The sequence below is a fragment of the Podarcis vaucheri genome (genome assembly GCF_965113315.1).
Source record: "Podarcis vaucheri genome assembly, chromosome: Z".
Taxonomy (NCBI): Eukaryota; Metazoa; Chordata; class Lepidosauria; order Squamata; family Lacertidae; genus Podarcis; species Podarcis vaucheri.
This window is the reverse complement of record NC_138758.1, coordinates 26,987,970-27,006,270: the sequence shown is the minus strand read 5'-3', so window position 1 is coordinate 27,006,270 and position 18,301 is coordinate 26,987,970. Positions and strand designations below refer to the sequence as shown.

General features: G+C 44.6%; 1 protein-coding gene across 8 annotated transcripts in view; it reads right to left on the bottom strand.

Annotated features, from left to right (window-relative positions):
- Positions 1 to 7,896: 7,896 nt before the first annotated feature.
- The window catches only part of PAK3 (p21 (RAC1) activated kinase 3), an 84,976-nt gene continuing 74,571 nt past the window's right edge, over positions 7,897 to 18,301 (bottom strand). For all 8 annotated transcript variants that reach the window (XM_082208654.1, XM_082208653.1, XM_082208652.1 and 5 more), the window contains 5 exons: positions 17,470 to 17,587; positions 16,046 to 16,145; positions 13,877 to 14,073; positions 13,047 to 13,184; positions 7,897 to 11,051 (listed from right to left, as the gene is read on the bottom strand). In XM_082208654.1, coding sequence (XP_082064780.1) covers positions 10,962 to 11,051; positions 13,047 to 13,184; positions 13,877 to 14,073; positions 16,046 to 16,145; positions 17,470 to 17,587 — 643 coding nt within the window. In that variant the 3' untranslated portion in view covers positions 7,897 to 10,961. The remainder of the gene's footprint in view (positions 11,052 to 13,046; positions 13,185 to 13,876; positions 14,074 to 16,045; positions 16,146 to 17,469; positions 17,588 to 18,301) is intronic.

Here is an 18,301-nt window from a genome sequence, read left to right as displayed (position 1 = left end):
TGCCAGGATCATTTGCATGAGAGAGATCTCAGCTCAGGGATTCTCAGAAACTACAAATGATGGTCTACTGCAGAATTCTTGTGCACTTGAAAGATGGCAGTGATACCAAGCCACAGCTCAAAGGTGCAACTTTTAAAGCAGACAGTTCAAAGAGAAAGAAAAGAGTAAGCTTGACCATTGTGTTACAGCTTGCTAGATGGTATGACGTTAGCAGCCACTGAGGACTGGGGGAGGAAAGAACAGAGGCCAAAGGGCAGAAGCAAAACAGCTTAAGAAAGGCAATAAAGGTGAAAAGTTTGTTCTTCACACAACCATCTTTGAAACTGGTCCACTGGCTGTTTCCTTAAGGTGGTGAAGACCTGAGACCTCAGGGAATATCAGACCTCAGGGAATATCAGAGGAGCTTCTCTTCATTCACGTACCTTGTTAACAAAAGACCCTGACATCATATTACCTAGATGATTTGAATTAACTTAAAATAATTTATTCTTTCCCCAAAAGCAAAAACAAACAAGAAGTTGAAGACATTGGGTGGCATACAGTGTTGCGCTGAGCTAAAATCACTAAGCGGTATACTTGTTCTGCCGGCGAAATGTTTTGAGTTCGTGGAGCATTGTTGCACAGCAGAATGCATAAGAAAGTTGCTGGTAACTTCACGGCACTATGGATTGCGCAATCTGTTGGCCAATGAGTTTTCGCAGCTGCTGTATTGTGCAACATTAAAACTCATCCATCTGCCAGAACAAGATCCCTTGCATCAGTGGACAGAGAGAGCTGGATGCAGACCATTGCCCCTTGCAGCATCCTTCAATGTTCATGCTCACAAATCTTGGGAAATTAAAAACACATAAGAGGCAAAGAGCTGCCTTGAGCATGGCTGTGGGTGAAATGTTCCCCTTTAATTTATCTGCTTTGAAAAAAGCCAGTTTACAATGCTTGAAAGTCCATTCTCTTTCTCAGCTGATTTCCAATGCCTTATTGCACTTGGCCAGTTAGGCCTTGAATAAAACTTAACACAGAACATCAGCAGCTCTAAATGTGGACATTGCTGAAGAAGCAGAGGCAGTTGCATCTAGCACAAAGAGACACCACCAACAAGCAAGTTTAGTCATCCAGTAGCGTAGGATATTTTCCCCCTTACGAAAAGGCAAGTGCAAAGAAAACAGTTCTCTAGAAGCTGCAAGAGTAATTTTCTGTGAAATCACAGTGACTGGGTACCAATGAGTTTTATGCAGTCCATGTTTTCTTTGATGTCAGATTCTCCACCATGCAAAGGTTTGCTGAACAGTACGAAATGTCACAGACAATGATTAAGTTTAATTGGATTTAAGGAGTATAGAAAGTTGCACTGCACCAGGCCAGACCATTATTGCCCAGCCAGCCTGGTTTTGCTTTCTCTGACTAGCTCTTCCCAAATCCTTTGTAGCTAGAGATTCAACTTCCAGATTGAAATGTCCCCTCCCCCCTCTCTTACACCAACACCACAGCCCAGTTCTTAATAAATTAAAGGTGGTCCTTCATGTCATTCATTAGGAGCAATAAGAAGATTTTGGCTTCAAGACCTCTGAAAATGTCAAGCTGGAGATTGGAAACTTGAGCAAAATACCAGGTTGGATTCTTATTAAGCATACATTGGCTGTCAAGCACAATCTTTTCTCCCACCTCTTGAATGGAATATGAATATCGCTGATCCAATCTCCTAAGAATGTGGTACTGCAAGAGAGGAGTTCTGCTCCTTTTCGTAAGCAACTTGCCCTCAACTGATTCCAGCACTAGTTGAGCACAAATACTAGTTCCATACAATAAGTAGTGGCCCAGACCAGGGTGTGGATCCCCAGCCACATCAAAAGATGCATTTAGCTAGTTATATGGGATCCAGATGAAGATCTCAACACAGCTGGAAACATGCAGCTACATTGGCTGAGAATGCAGTCCAGTAGCTTTCTACCCTCTGCAAATCTCCCTTGCTGGATTGGGGCAACTGTGCAAATCTATTGAGAATACCCAGCAAATAACAAAAATAGTTCAATGGCTTTAGAAGTTATTTATCAGATTTTTGTTGTTGTTGTTGCAAAAAACAGTCTTTCTGCGAACAACGCACTCCGCCCCCCAACCACACACACAGCAGGATGTAGGCTAGATTCAAGAAGGAAGGATAAGAGCTATCATTTGATCTCTTCAGAATTTGGAATGTGTTGTACTCTGAAGGGAAACAGAAGAAAATGACTAGGGCAGAGGCTCAAGCACTTGTCTTGGAGAAACCCAGTTTTATAGACAGGACAAACAAACACTTGAGATCACCTGTATACAATGAGAAGCAGCCAACCGGTAGCCAAAGGTGGAAAATAAACACGTACATATTTACAAGAACGGACCAACACAAACAGGATGATAAGACAACCACAGTCTGACATTACCACCCACTCCTTTGAGCCTGTTGAGGTCCCTCAGGCTTTTGCTCAGACATACGTAGGTGACTCATTAAGTCACAAAGAGACTTCCCTCCTTTTGCCTTAAATAATCTGTTCTTTGTTTGTCAGAGTTTCTCTGGTTATACTGCTAGCATCTTCCTGTACCGGAACCCCTTGAGGTCAAGGATAGATAATGTGCCATTTCCCCATCCCCATATTGTATCATCATGGGGGAGACTGAGCTAATTAGCAATTGTACAATATTAGCTATGTCTGAGTGCCACATAAGTGTTTGTTGTTGGGTAATGGTTTGAGGTAATAAGAGCTAATGAGTAGTGGTCTCTCATTCCAGAATGGCTTCTTACAGGCTTGGCCTACACGAAAGAGCAGCTGAAGTAGTGTAACTGCACCTAGACTATGCCATTTGGGAAATTTGAACTCCTTTGTCTGTCTCTCTTCACACACACAAAACACACATTCAGACAGAATCACAACTAGCAAGTTCAGGTAAAAGTCTAGACTTTGGAAGCTGCATCAGAACCATGGAACTGTAGAGCTGGAGGGGACGTAAAAGGCCAAGGGTCATCTAGTCCAACCCCGTCATGAAAGAATCTGAATGCACAAGTCCCCCATCCAATTTGAAACCATACTGGACCCTGCTTAGCTTTGCAAATGTGATAGCAGTTTTATTGCCTTATACCAAATCAGGCTATTGGTCCATTCTACAACTGGCAGTGGCTCACCAATGTTTCAGGCAGGCAACATCCCTGGTCCTACCTAGAGATGGTGAGGATTGAACCTGAAACTTTCTTCATGCAAAGCAGATGCCCTACCACGGAGCTAGCGTCCTTCTCAGATGTCAGATTACTCCTGATGCACAGAGTCCTTACTATAGGGGAGATTACTCCTGATGCACAGAGTCCTTACTTTAAGGTGACAAGGGAGAAGTCCTTCTCTATCAGCCCCACATCTGCGGAACACCCTCCCACTGGACTGAGGCCAAACCTCTATGCTGTGAGTGGTTTTTTGTTTTTTTGAAGGCTATGGAGTCTTATCTGTTTCAGCAGGTCTTCCAGGCCTGATGTTTGTCAGCTGGGTGATGGTCTGATTTGATTACTTTCCCCCGCCCCAACTCTTTATGGTTTAAGTGTTGATTTGTAGCATTCAAAGTATTAAGGCTGTGTACTGTTTTATACTATGCACTGCTTTTCATCTTTTGCTTTGACTTTAAGCAGTTTTGGATGGACGTCGGTCCAGAAAAAGTGACTTGAAAATACTTTAAATTAATCAAATAATAATAATTTTTGAAGTCCAGTGTCTAAGTGTGTCACCTGCACACGGCTATGTTGTCACCATTAAAAAATGGTAGAAAATTGATAGCAAAAAAATGAAGACACCACAGCCACCTTATGTAAATGAATAAATCACTCACAGGTTCAGTGCCGCATGCTGTTACAGAGGGAATTTATGTGGAGGTGGAGGAGGAGGGGTTAAAGTCTAAGGGCACAGTCCACCCTAAAGGTCTCCTAGGCAACTTCCTTTGCAAGAGGGAGATTGAACAGATCACATTTGCTTATGCGGCACTTTCAGAGGTACATTTCACAGGCACATTGGTCCAGCTACCTCAGCACTGACTGGAAGCAGCTCCCCAGGGCTTCAAGCAATAGTCTTTCCCAGCTCTACATGGGAAATGTCAAGGATTGAACCTGGGACCTTCTGTGGGTATAGCAGATGCTCTGCCACTGATCCATGACCCTTCCCTGTGGCTTGTGTCCACAGGGCTTAATTTTAAAAAATAGATGCTAAAAAGAATTGTGATGTATCACTTAGGGCCAACCCAATGCAGGGGTTGGAGTGCTGTGGAGTGCTAGGATCAGGGAATGCATGATGATCAGTCAATGGATGAGCTTGTGCCAACCAAACCAAACAAGAGGGAAGGAGCATGTGCATCAATTAGCTATTTGGTGTGGGAAATTTGAGGGGCTAATTTTGACCACTCCTCTCCCTTTTCCCCCCAGGAACAGCTGGATCCCAGTGTATTTTTCTTTTGTTTTTAAAAATGGGGCTACATACTTGTAGCCATGCCTGTTCCAAATGCAGCCTGCTGGATTAGGGAAAGAAGAGCTTGATCTGGACAGTTAGGGTAGCCGAATGAATATCTCTTAAGAAGTAAAATGAAATTTTAGGCCTACGAATTGAAACAGACTTACTTCTGAAAAGTCTGTGCTAATGCAATTTTGCAGGTGCAGGTAATATTGTTTGATTGGACTGTTTTGTTATCATCCACATTTAGGTGCATGAAGGAGAATGTAAAAATAAATGGACAGGAAAATGAAACATATGCAAATGTATGCAAAGCATTTTCTTTTCAATATGGATAAGAAGGGGTGAAATGCACTTTGGAAAAAGGGGTGTGTATGTCATTACTCCTGAAGCTTGAATTACTGGATGTTAAGGAAGCCTGAATTGTGCCGTGTCACTGAGCATGCGACCGATGTCAATTTAAAATGAGCTGCCAAACCTTCTGGTTTGGAAAGCCTGAGCCCACTATGAGCTAAGCCAGACACATTTGGACATTTAGGCTTGGCCTAATGATAGGTTTAAAGGACGCAGGTGGCGTTGTTGGTTTAACCACAAAGCCTAGATCTTGCCAATCAGAAGGTCAGTGGTTCGAATCCCCGTGACGGGGTGAGCTCCCGTTGCTCGGTCCCTGCTCCTGCCAACCTAGCAGTTTGAAAGCACGTCAAAGTGCAAGTAGATAAATAGGTACCGCTCCGGTGGGAAGGTAAATGGGGTTTCCGTGCGCTGCTCTGGTTCACCAGAAGCGGTTTAGTCATGCTGGCCACATGACCCGGAAGCTGTACGCCGGCTCCCTCGGCCAATAAAACGAGATGAGCGCTGCAACCCCAGAGTCCGTGACCCGACCTAACGGTCAGGGGTCCCTTTACCTTTACCTTTTAATGATAGGTTTGGCCTAGTGCCATTCCTTCCTGATGTAACTTCGGCACTTCCCTTCCCCTTCCAAACTTACAAAGTGGCTGAAATATCGAGGACAACAACCCTCAGTATTGCCTTGGCATTGTCTCGGATAGAAGAATTCATGGGATATACATTTTCTATGGATTCTGACATCCTAGTAGGAGGAATCAAGATCAATGGGAACCATATCTTCAATGGGTTGTTGCACTTGCAATGTTACTGCAAAAGGTCACGGGAGTGACCTACCTGCAAGGATCTATGGCTAACATGGGTCTTGGCATCTTCCGTGGGACACAATGAGACCTTATATTGAAATGGAACTTAATATAGGCCCAAGTCAAATAGGGCCTAATTTATTTGCAATGACCCCATTCCAAATCAAACTCTGGAGGTTGGGGGAATTGATCTATCATTGCTTGTAGGCCTTAGTGGGAACTCTAGGTGGCTGGATCACCACGTGAGAACATAAAAAGAGGCCTACTGTATCAGACCCCATTCTCACAGGGGCCAGCCATATGTCTATGGGAAGCCCACAAGCAGGACCTAATTGCTCCTGTATTCTCCCCACCTATGATTCTTAGCAACTGGTACACTGCCCTCCAGCAACAGTGGAACTGGGTCACAGCCATCATGGCTTGTACCCATTTCTAGTGTGAATTTAACTAAGACCCCTTTTAAAGCCATCCACATTGGTGGCTATCACTACATCTCCAGGAGCACATTTCTATTCTTAAATTGGTTACTAAATAATATATAATAAGCACATTCTGTAGTTTTAAGTGTGTGCTGTGTGAAGTACATCCTCTTTGCTTGTACTGAATCTATCAATATTCATTGTGCCCCAATGTGATGGCTATGTTATGCCTCCAAGGTTGGAAGCAGTAATGCTTCCCCGGAAACCAAAGGAGGAGTGCTTCTGTGCTTATAGGTATCCCACAGGCACCTGGTTGGCCATTGTGGGAACAGGACACTGGATGAGATGGACCTCTGGCCTGATCCAGCAGGAACTCTCCTTATCTTCTTAACTCTGAGTGTGACTCAACACTAAGTGTGACCCAATATTAGCTTCTTAAACACTGACCCATGACATTTTGCTGCATGAAGAAGACCAGATGGCAACCACCACCACTCATTCCATGTTCAGAGGCTGGGAGGTGATTTTTTATTCAGGACGGGCAATGGGATAGTGTGCTTGAGGGTGGCGGGCTCACTGAAGGGACACAGAAAAGACTGCATGGTAAGCACACAGTTCTGCACTGTGCACTCCCAGCATCAGCTGCATGATGCAGCCGGCCCATTTTGTCTGCAAGTGCTGTAGCATGTGGCCAGCTGCGAAGAAGAGAAAGGCAGGCACCTGGTACTAAGGCCTGCAGGCCAAATTAGGCCAAGAAAGTCTCCCTGTTTTGTCCAGGTGATGCTCACCTGCCCTACACCAGATACCTTATTTGTCAGGTATGGGCTAGGTTAAGAGGTGGCAGGGCTCAAAGGGATTTACAGGCATTGTCAAACAACTGATCAGCACAGCACTATGGAAAAACAAGCCGCCTGGTGTTGTTGTGATGTCAGATGATTGGTAGGGGTTGACCCCACCCACCTGTCAGACTTGGCCCACGGGGTGTGGGGGAGATAAGGATCTAGTCCCTCCCCCCACTCCTGCTCTAAATCCAGTGGTATTAAAATATTTCATATTAGGAGGATTTAGATGTTGGTACACAAATATGAGCATGGAGAGTTTGCTTGTGGACACACACACATACACTCCTTTTCATCCACAATGCATGGTATCTTCTAGACCCTCACAGTGGTGTGACCAGAATGTCCTCTATAGGTTCCAGATTGTGGGAACTGAACTTTCCCTTCCTGGATCAACAATGGATTTGGTATTTCAAAAGTAACGCAGCCCTTTTGTTGGAGGCTCTGGCAATGGACCCAGTTGGAGAACCTGGCAGGTCACGGGCAAAGGAAGGTTCTGGAAGGTTGTGGGTAGGAACCAGGGAATAATCTAGACCAATCTTCATCAACCTGATACTTTCTACTACCATCCACACTATCCCCCAGCCAACAGAACTATACAGGCTAGGGTGGGTAGGAGCTGAAGTCACAGGTGAGAATTCAATGTAGTGCTGTGTTAAAGTCCCTTAGTGGTACACTGGTTGCCCTAGGGGAATGACTGTTGTGATAGAGATGGTGCAGGAAGCCAGTATGGTTCTCATGGCTGATTGCACAACATATTCCTGTAGCCCTGATCTCATCTTTGGCACAAGAAGCTTCTGCTAGCACAACTGTTGTGCTCGTTTCATATTGTGCAGCCATTATTCTTGCCCTTAAGCTATCACAACAGCCCTTGTGCTGGAGGCCAGAGAATATTGAACCTTTAACATTCTGGAGGATACCAGTTTGGCAGAGCCTGATCTAGAGAGTAATGTCACCACCAGGGAGGAATCTTGAAGATGAGGGATGCAGCCTGACAAAGACCGGAGCTCATGAGGTTATCAGACCTCAGTGCTAATTTGCTGGCAAAACAGTTTTTATTGGATAGATTAGTAAAATAGTGGGTGATTGACACTTTGGCCCATTTCCCAAATTACAGAGTGTCCTTAAGCAGCAATGCATCTTTCTACAGTCAAGTAAAATAAAAAATATATCTAGATATCTAGGCAGATTTAAAATAAAATTAAAATCTAGAAAGTTGCCACATTGTTTTCCAGAGGTACCCCAGTCCCCAATAGAGCAACATCTTAGCATCAGCAGAAAGAGAGTTATCATCAAAAATGCAGCACTTCTTCCCCATGAAACAAAGACAGAAGGTGGCAGCCACTATTGCTGGCACCAATGGGCAACATTAAGAACAGTTACAACGCAGAGAGCGGCACTGAACTAGAATGGAGAATGGCTGAGATGGGATGAAATCCACCCAAAGATGGATACAGCATGTCAAATGGGGCACTTCCAAGAGATGATGACTGTCCCTGCCTCTGAAAAGCATAAACATCAAAAAATCAAACCTATTGCCCTCTTCCTCCTCCTTTTGTCTTCCTCCCTGGACTGCAAGCAATCTCCCATCTGTACATACTCCCAGCAACAGCAGGCCTAGCACTGCCCACAGCACTGTTCTTAAAATAAGGAACAAGTGGAAGTAGCTCGCTGCACAGCCACTCTTGCTAACTTCCCAGCAGGTGGGTCACTGTTGCTGTTGCTCACTAGGAGGGAGAGATGGTGTTTGCACCAACGTGTTTGCACCATGCTGACTTCTCCACCGCCTCGCTCTTCCCTCCCCTGGAAAACAACAGTGACCCACTTGCCAGTAGGCTAGCAAAGCAGCTTCACACCCCCTCCCAGCAAGTCACTTCTGGCAACAAGTAAGACTATCCACAGCCTGGGCAATCCCTGTACTTTTAAGAGCAGCTTGATGCACAGGAATCAGGAGGTGAAGCTTCTCAGAGCACAGAGACAAGTATGATTATCCATTGCTAATTTCAGCAGATTGAGCTGCTCTCAGAAATGCAGGGGTGGGGAGGAAAGGCAGTAAAATATCTGGCAACTCTAGAAATAAGGATTCCAAACCAACCTTTCTTTCTTTCTTTTTGAGAAAAGATAACTAGATCAGCCCAACTCAGGTTGGAGGAAACAGAAAAACTAATTGTTTAAACAAAAGCTAATATGCTGCTTTAACAAATATTCACAGTCAAAGCTAGACTGCAGGGAGTCTAGATGTTCAAGATTCAATCTTCTGCAATTCAGGTCACAGATCGCAACAGGCTTGTGGGAAGAGAGAAGAAAGAAATCTTCCCAACAAGCTGTATACTGCTGCAGTTCCTGTTCTCTTAACTACTTATTTTCAGTCACATTTCCCATTCTGCATGGGCGGTAATGTTCAAGAAGGCCGAACCTTACAGTAGACACAACAGTATTGTGGAATTCTTCATTATTATTAGCCCCTTTCCAAAGCCTATTCAATGGGATTGCTAGATATGCAGTCTGGTGGCTTTCAGTTTTCTAGGGGAATGACAAATTCCATTAACAGCATCATAATGAGAATGGATTTCCCTTAGACTAGAGACAGGGAACCTGCAGTTGAGTTGAGTTGAGTTGAGCTCCCACTCCCATCAGAAGAAGAGAAGAGGAAAAAGAGTTTTGACTTGATATCCCGCTTTATCACTACCTGAAGGAGTCTCAAAGCGGCTAACATTCTCCTTTCCCTTCCTCCCCCACAACAAACACTCTGTGAGGTGAGTGGGGCTGAGAGACTTCAGAGAAGTGTGACTAGCCCAAGGTCACCCAGCAGCTGCATGTGGAGGAGTGGGGAATTGAACCCGGTTCACCAGATTACGAGTCTACCGCTCTTATCCACTACACCACACTTGCTTTCAGCAGCCTCATGTCCATTGTGATGAACATGACTGCTGGTCATGGATGATGGCAGTTGTAGTCCGACAACATCTGGAGGCCCACAGATTCCCCATCTTCCTCCTAGATTCAATTACACTAACATTGTATGAGATTCTGTCCTTCAAGGCAGCACCATCATGGATGGAGGTGATAGCCTGCCTTGTTGCTGTCCTGAAATCAAAGGGAATTTCTCCCAAGTTTGTGTGTGTGGTTAGCACTGGGGTGTTATCTTAAACTGGGGACAGCGAGTTCAGTTCCACCAATCTATGGAGCAGCTGTGGAGTAAGAAGCAGAAAGGTGGCCTTCTGTTCCAGTCCTTCAGAGAGGAGCTGCTCAGCATTATGGAGAAGCGAATGGGCACCAGGCAGGAATGGTCCCACTGCCCCATACTCACAGCTGCAGTGTTACATAAATGTGTTTTATATGCTTCTATTTGTCTGTTTTGCTTTGGGAAGGGAAAACTCACCAACACAAAAGCACCAATATTCATGACACCCTCGCCAGGCTGTCCAGGAATGAAATCGCTATCTGTATTCTGTATTTCGAAGCATAAACTCTCAGAGAGGATGCTGAGACTAACCTGCTTCTTGATTTAGTATTATTTTTTCTTTCTTTCTTGACCCTCAGGGCCCCTTATATTTCTATGATTCTATGATTCTTTCTTTTTCTTTTGGTTAAATAAAGCAAGCTTCTTCATGATCCTCCTCATCTCATGACAAGCAAACAGACTAGTGGTTTGCAAACAGTTTGGGTCTTTCCCAACAACCAGGGTGAAAGAGGCCACAAATCCAGCCCACCTTGCCCCACAAAAACAAAAAACAAAAATAAAAAACGGGGAGGGCAGGATGTTTGGGCCTATCACTTCTGCCTGGTTGAGTGCTGGTTGGGCTGTGCCATCGGTGCTCTGGAAATGGCCAAAAGAGCACAGAGGCTTCCAGTCCTGCCCCTCTCAATCAGGCTCCCATTCAGAAATAAATTGGGGAATTGTAGAGTGGAAAGAAGATACGTGATAGGTTTCTTTTCCAGGGGAAGGGGCAGAAGGCTGCTGCCTCCCTCCCTCCCCCGGTGGACTGTGAGAGTGTCGGTTTCTGCCTGCCCATCCTCTGGCAGAAGAGTCTGAGGCTCTACTTAGTATTTGTCCAGTCCTGCCGTAGAGGAATTGGGCACACGCGGCTCAGCGCTCTAGCGGCTACTGTTCTTTATGGCCTCCTTGGCTGCGATGATCAAGGGAGTCAGGCTGGAGAGCGGCTTGGCCAGTTTTAAAAACGGGTGCTGAAAGGAAGAAGAAAACTGTTATTTATCTGACAGGCGGACAGACAGATGGCTGGCTAGACAAGCAAAATGTTGCAGTGCATCCTCTCTCCTAGGAGGAGTGCTCCTGTTCAGGGTTCTAGTCAGCAACTCCCTGAAAGCAGGACATTCTGCTCCTCTGCCACGTTGTTTTCTTTCCCCCCCCAACAGTCACCACATTCCATCGTTACTGAGCATGCTCAGTGCTGTCCCCACTGGGCTGTTTGGAATGGTTGTTGCGGTTGGGGGTGGTCCCCTTTGAGTTTTTTCTAAAAGTTTTTCTTTGTTTTTTTGTCTGCAAACTTAATTATTTGTTTCTGTTTCTGTATTGCTCCCTATGAAATATCTCAAAACGATTTAGCAGTAAAAAGCATAGGCAATAAAAGCATATATAAACCATTTCATTACACACACACACACTTTAAAAAAAAAATTAAAACATTATCCACACCCAGCATACTGGCACTTGGCATAAACCAACTTCCTGTGTTCTTGGGTCAGAGCACTGGTCCATCAAGCTCAGTATTGTCTATGCTGCCTGGCAGCAGCTCTCCAGGGTTTCAGGCAGGCAGTCTCCACCAGGAGATGTCCGGGATTGAATCAGGGACCTTCTGCATGCAATGCAGATGCTCTAATCATTGAGATACAGCCCTTCCCTTTTGTTTCTGAGCAGGTCAGTTTTGGCTAGAATCCTGATGGCACTGTGTTCATTTTCCATGTAAGTGATACTTCCTGTTGTGCTTTACCCTGCAACCACTTGTGGACTTCAGTGGTCTGCACTTGTCACTTGATGCCATCCTACCAGGCATCATCTACACATGTGATAACTGGCACTTCAATGCATGTGTGAGTAAGGCACTAGAAATCTAACACCGTAAGCAGAGGTTTCATATCACCCATTGCATTCAATGGAACCAGCTACCATGTTTAAGATATTGAAGCTAATATACTTCCACATCTGTAATGGAGAGATGACAGTATTTTGCCACTCTGCCCAGCTAATACACCAAGAAGGGGTCTTGTTATCTGGGCAACCCAGGAACTCCATATATACTGTCCAGGATTGTGCCCTGGAGAGGTCACTACATGGTTTGAATTCACCCCTGGAGGCACACTCCACTGTCTTTCAAGAAGGACAGATGCCAACCACGACGACTTCCAAAGCCACTGGATGTTCATGCATGAGTGTAATTTCTGAATAGGGTGGCTACACATAACACCCAGATGTTTATGCCCAGATAGCGTGGGTGATTGCCACTGATAAAATTGTATTTTATGCTCTTTCACCCTGTCAAATATAGGGGAGCAATAGGATATGGAGAGCAAGGGGCTCCTGCAAACTGGGATCCAGTAAACGAGTGTAGAATAACCAAATGATATGTGTGAACCAGCACTCAGTGTCATCTAGAACATAAAACCTTACACTCCCCTGCCCAAGGGCATGGCAACTGCTTAAGAACATAAGAGCTGGATCAGGCCAAAGGCCCATTTAGTTTAACATCCTGCTCTCGTGGTGGCCAGACAGATGCCAATGCAAAGCCCAGTAGTAAAACCTGAGTAGCACTCTCCCCACTTGTGGTTCCCGGCAACTGGTATTCAGACTGAGGCATACTGGCTCTGACAGTGGAGGTAAAACATAGCCATTGTGGCTGGTAGCCATGGATAACCTGATGTCCCTTGAATTTACTGAATCCAAGTTGGTGACTATCACACTACATCTTGCGGGAACAAATCCCATAATTTGGGTAGCATCCCCACACTGCTCTCATAATGCATGAAACGTGAGTGTGGCATGTGGGAGGAGCAGAAATCATGCAGGAAGGCCCTGCACCTCCAAAGCAGCACAACACCTTCACAGTGAATACAGAGCTGATGTGGGAACCCACATACAATCCAACTCTTTTGACATTTCTGTAGGGGACAGAAAAGAAAACAGAACGTGCCCATTAATGCGCTCTCTGTCCCATAACACATTACCTGCAAGAGCTCTTTCGCAGACCCTCGCCTGTCAACATCCATCTCCAGACAGCGGTTCAGAAAGTCTCGGAAAACAGCAGAGAGTCTCTCGGGATTCTGGAGTTCTGGAGTCCCATTTGTAGCTATCAAATACAAGGCCTAAAGGGTAAAACGGTAAGTTGCATTGATTTATCTGAGGCTGCTTTTCTTGTTCCTTCCTTTAGGTATTTATTTGAGGATTTTTATCCCATCTTCCAATAAACTTGAAACATTTTTCTTTTGCAAAAAGAAAATGCAATGACTAAAAAGATATGGGCAATAGAAAACTTTCCATTCTTGCATGTGGATCTGAGCACTACTGTGTAAGCATGATTACACAGTTCTCTAGATTTTGCAATGCAGTCTCAGTACACACAAAAATGCACACACACACACAAATTAACATTTTACATAAAACGGACTTAAAAATGTGTATTTGTGGACGAATGCATAGGGAAATGTGTATTTTACGTAAAAAGGTGCATTGGAATTTTGTAGTTCAAGTGCAGACTTTTTGTGCATTATTTCAACAACAATAAAAAAACCACCATGCAAAATGGGATTGAAGGAACCGAAGAATAACTTCCCACAAAACTGAAATGGAATGGAATTAAGCTGCCAACCTCCCTGAGAACAATCCACAATTGAGGTGATACAACTGAGAAGGCTCCCTGTCTTTGTTGCCATCCACCTGGGACCTTGGATGCCTCCAGTGTGTAATCAACCTGTGACCCTTATGCAAGTCCCAATGCAGTCTACAATTTAGGATGGTTTTTAAAAAAACAAAAAGCATGCTGGACTTCTGATCTTACCCTGAGAGGATTTTCATTGAGATATGGAGGTTCTCCTTCCACCATTTCTATGGCCATGATCCCTAAAGACCAGATGTCCACTTTGGGCCCATATGCCTTTCTTGTCACCACTTCAGGAGCCATCCAGTAGGGGGTTCCCACCATTGTGCTCCGTTTACTCTGCTCGGGAGTGATCTGAGCACAGAAGCCGAAGTCAGCTGCAGCAAAGGAAAAGCAAAGATGATGAGTTACAGAAACGGTATGAAACCAGCAGAAGAAGCAGACGAAAGAGCAAGTGGGGAAGTTGAGGTTAAGAGGAAGAGAGGCTGAAGAACACTGACAGACTGGAGAACAGAGAGGAAAACGATATGATAATTGTCAAACAAAGACAACATCCATACTGGAAAAAGAAGGATAAAGGAGAAACGCAGCAAAAATTAAGCAAGGATAGCAAGGTGCATTTCAACAAGTGAAACCAGCAGATGAGAATCTCCAGCTCATAAATCAAATGAGGCTTGGCAGGCATCCTCCTTGGACCATGTCCCCCTGGATAGTTCAGTTGGTTAGAGCATGGTGCTGACAATGCCAAAGTTGCAGGTTCGATCACCGTACGAGATAGCTGCATATCCCTGCATTGCAGGGAGTTGGACTCGATGATCCCCAGGGTCCCTCCCAACAATTCTATGATCAGTGGTTGCTGCAAACCCTTCTTCCTTTGCTTACCTTACACTGTTTGAAAGCACTGTGATTGACCACTGGGCAGCCCCACCCACCTTTCAAATTGGCCCACAGTGGTTGGAGGAGATCTGGAGTTGCTCCAGTCCTTCCTGGAGATGCTGAGGAGTGAACCTGAGACCTTTTGCATATGCTTTGCCGCTGAGCTGTGCCCCCATTTTCACACATGGAACTCAAACTGATATCAATGGAAAAGGTAAGCCCTGGTAAGCATTTCCCCCACTCAAATGGATGGGACATTAAAAATGCTTAATCTCAGCTTCATCGTGCAGCATGCATCTCCACATAAAACTAGGAAAGTAAATGGGTAAGTAATAGTATGGCTGTGTACCACTGCTGATACTACAATCTCGGGTGACTACAGGAGATTGCATTACAACCTGGGTACAAATTAGCAAAGTGTCACCATCACAACATGGGAAATATCACTTTGGAGCCTCTTCTCCAGCTTCCTTCCCCCACAGTCTGATCCATCTTCTTATATTCTTAAGCATATCCAAGACATGTAGGGTTTTAGTCCTACTTGAAATAGATTCATTGAAATGAATGAACCTAATTTAGCCATGCACATTAATTTCAGTGGGTCTACTCTGAATAGGATTCTGCCCTGTTATGTGCTGAGATAAGTCTTAAGTGCTTTTTCACCGCACTCTTAAATGTTTAGTCCTGCGGCCATTTTTGGGGAGCCAAAAAGAAAAAAGGAAAACCAAAACCCAAATTCATAAGGATTCAGAGAGCAGCAGCATAGAATACTGATTATTTGAAAATTATGAAAAGGAAGAAAAACAACTGAGGAGCAAAAAGTGTTACTGGGAGCACCATACACACACACACATTTCTCGACATAAGTGGGGTAGGAAGAACTCCCTGACTCTTAGAATGTCTTAGAGAAGTTTCTCCCTAACACAATGAGAGAAGCACCAGTCAAATAAACTGTGCTGACAGTTAGGGATGGAGGAGAAAACCATCAGACCTGCATTTAAAGCAAATCAACCTAATTTGCCAGTTCCCAGACTTGTGTATCAAAAATGTAGCTATCAATGGGTTCACATGCTCTCCAAATTTTTGTGATGTGGTGTACTTTATTGGGAAACTGCACATTTTAAGAGAAGGTACAACGTTAAGCATTCTAAACTGCATATCCTAGGTGCTTAAAATGTACATGCAATTCTAGCTGCTTTTTTAATTTTCGAAAAATACATAGGATGGAATGTGTATGTCAATGAGTGCATGATCACCTACCTAAGTGGCTACACATGGATAATTATGTAGAGATGGGGAATTAAGCATAACTGAAACTCCCTTTGATACCAAAACTGGCACCATTTCTCACCTGTTTTTGCACTATATCTTTATTGGAGGGGAGAGATATATACCACCACTGCACCCTGATAACACCCCACAATACCACACCACAATAACTACAGTGGCAAAAGCCTTACAGAGAATACCTACTGAGTTTGACAGATCCATCCATCCCAAGAAGAATGTTGTCACTCTTGATGTCTCTATGGATCACTTGGTTTGAATGCAAGAAATCCAGAGCTTGCAGGCACTGATATTTAAAAAGTAATAAATAAGATACTTTTAGAAGAGCATGGTGCAAGTCAAGGATTATGGTCTGACTTATAAGGAAATGGAGGAGGTGAAGTATGTTGCCTTATCATTTTTTGTTTTCATTTCTATAGGAATGGTAAGGTGACAGAGTTTACGCTCCGAACAGAGCAACTTGCTACATGGGCACTCACACATTATTTCATTCCAAGATAGCATATATGTGGCTTTAACGTGGTCACCCACCCAGGTGGGTGTCAAGACCCATACCTGCTTAGCTTCAGCAAGCAGGTGGCCTCTTGAAGCTTCAGACCATACCTTGGTACATTTAGCCCATTTCCCAGCACTGCCACCACTTCCTTTGCTGAATAGAGATCCACTCTTCAATGGCCAAATCGTTCTCCCTTCCCACAGGAAGTATCCAACAACTGTGGGCATATACTTCGGCAGTGGCATCTGTTCTGTCCCACCTCGGTCATCAGGAAATTACAAACCATGGTTTTAAACTCCCCACAGTACCCTAGAGCAATGCTACTTTGGGTATGACTGGCTAGCTCCTCCTACCATTATCTAGCAGATATACTCATGCCAAAAGGTGGCAACAGCCTGGTTTGTATGTAAATATCTCAGCTTAAAAGGTTGGGAAATGCATGGGATTTGTGCATTCACACTCCACTGCCCCTCTCCTCTTGGTATGCTGCAGTAAGAAGACTTCAGTTAAGCTATAGTCAAACCTGGAAACAATGGGTTGTTGGTCCAACATTTGCTCAGCTCAAGAGTAGGACCATGAACATGAATAGCCACTCGTTTAAATAGGCTTACTCTGAGAGGAGCTAAGGTTGCACACAACAGTAGGGTTAAGAAGGTTCAGAGCAAGTCAAGGACCTTAAACCATGGTTTGAAGGAAGTGTAAAGTTCTTGCTTGTTCCAAACCTTGTAACCATGGTTTCCTGGCTCAGATGTAATGGAAAGAGATGGCTAAAGATTTCTGGAATTAACCACAGTGCCTTGAGAATGGAAGAGGGGAGGGACAATGCACATAGGCATAAGGATATTCCCAGTGCTTTTTGTTTTGGTAACAAACAAATAAATGAAGTGCCGGTACTCAAGTGCCATAGGTCCAAGCACAAAATGGTTGTGATGGGCAGCAAAAAAACCAGAGGCAATGGCATTCCATACTGGTGACACTTTGTCACACACAAAAAGCACTGGATAGTATATATTTCAGCTTCATGAGCCAAGATATGTGCATCGAAAGCAGGCCAATGTATAAACATAAGTTTTGGTTGAAGACCACCATGCTGTCACAGCATGAAATTACTTACCTCTCTACAGACAGCAGCTATCTGCCCTTCATCCATGCAGGTTTCTGTAACAACGTCAGTCAAAGAGCCACCAGCCAAGTACTCCATTACCACCCAAAGTTCATCACCAACAAGGTAACTGAGACATCAAATTCAAGAAGTCATTAGTAGATGAATGTGGAAAGAAATATCAGTTCAATGTGGTCTGAATGCTGTGGTCCACAAACAACATTACACCAATAAACCAAAGAAATAGAAGATATGGATGGGTACCAGACAGGAGGGAATGCTTCACCCTCCCCACGCTATTAACTTATTTTTCTTATGGTCCCCACCTCTCCCCTGGGGTTCTGGATGCATACTGGCCAAACTGCAGCAGAATAGCACCTGGACATCTGCCTTCCCTCTCCACTTTGCAGCTGTTCAGCAGAGGCTCAAGCTGGCACCTGCTTCTAATGAGGCACTTGTGGCCTCACAGTTCCCACAAATGAAGAGTTACACCCAAGAAGCTAGCAAGTATCCTTTGGTCACCAGTGATTGATTTACTCATTTGCTGTCTTTCCACAAGGAACTGTGCCCAAGGTGGCTTACAGCAAACTTTCAAAACCAGTGGGGGCTGGTGCTCATTGGAATTGATAGGGTAGAGGACAGGAGCACAAACAGTAGGCAGACCAAGAGCCAACGATAGGCGGAGCCAGTGTGACCTCCTAGACTGGTTGTAAGCAAAGCAATAGGTTGGGCCTGGCTGAGGACAGACCAGGCTTGGTGGGTCAATGCCCCACTTGCCCTAGTGACCCAGCCTCCACCACTGATCACATTTTTATCCAAAGCTTCCTAGCAAACATTATCAGAA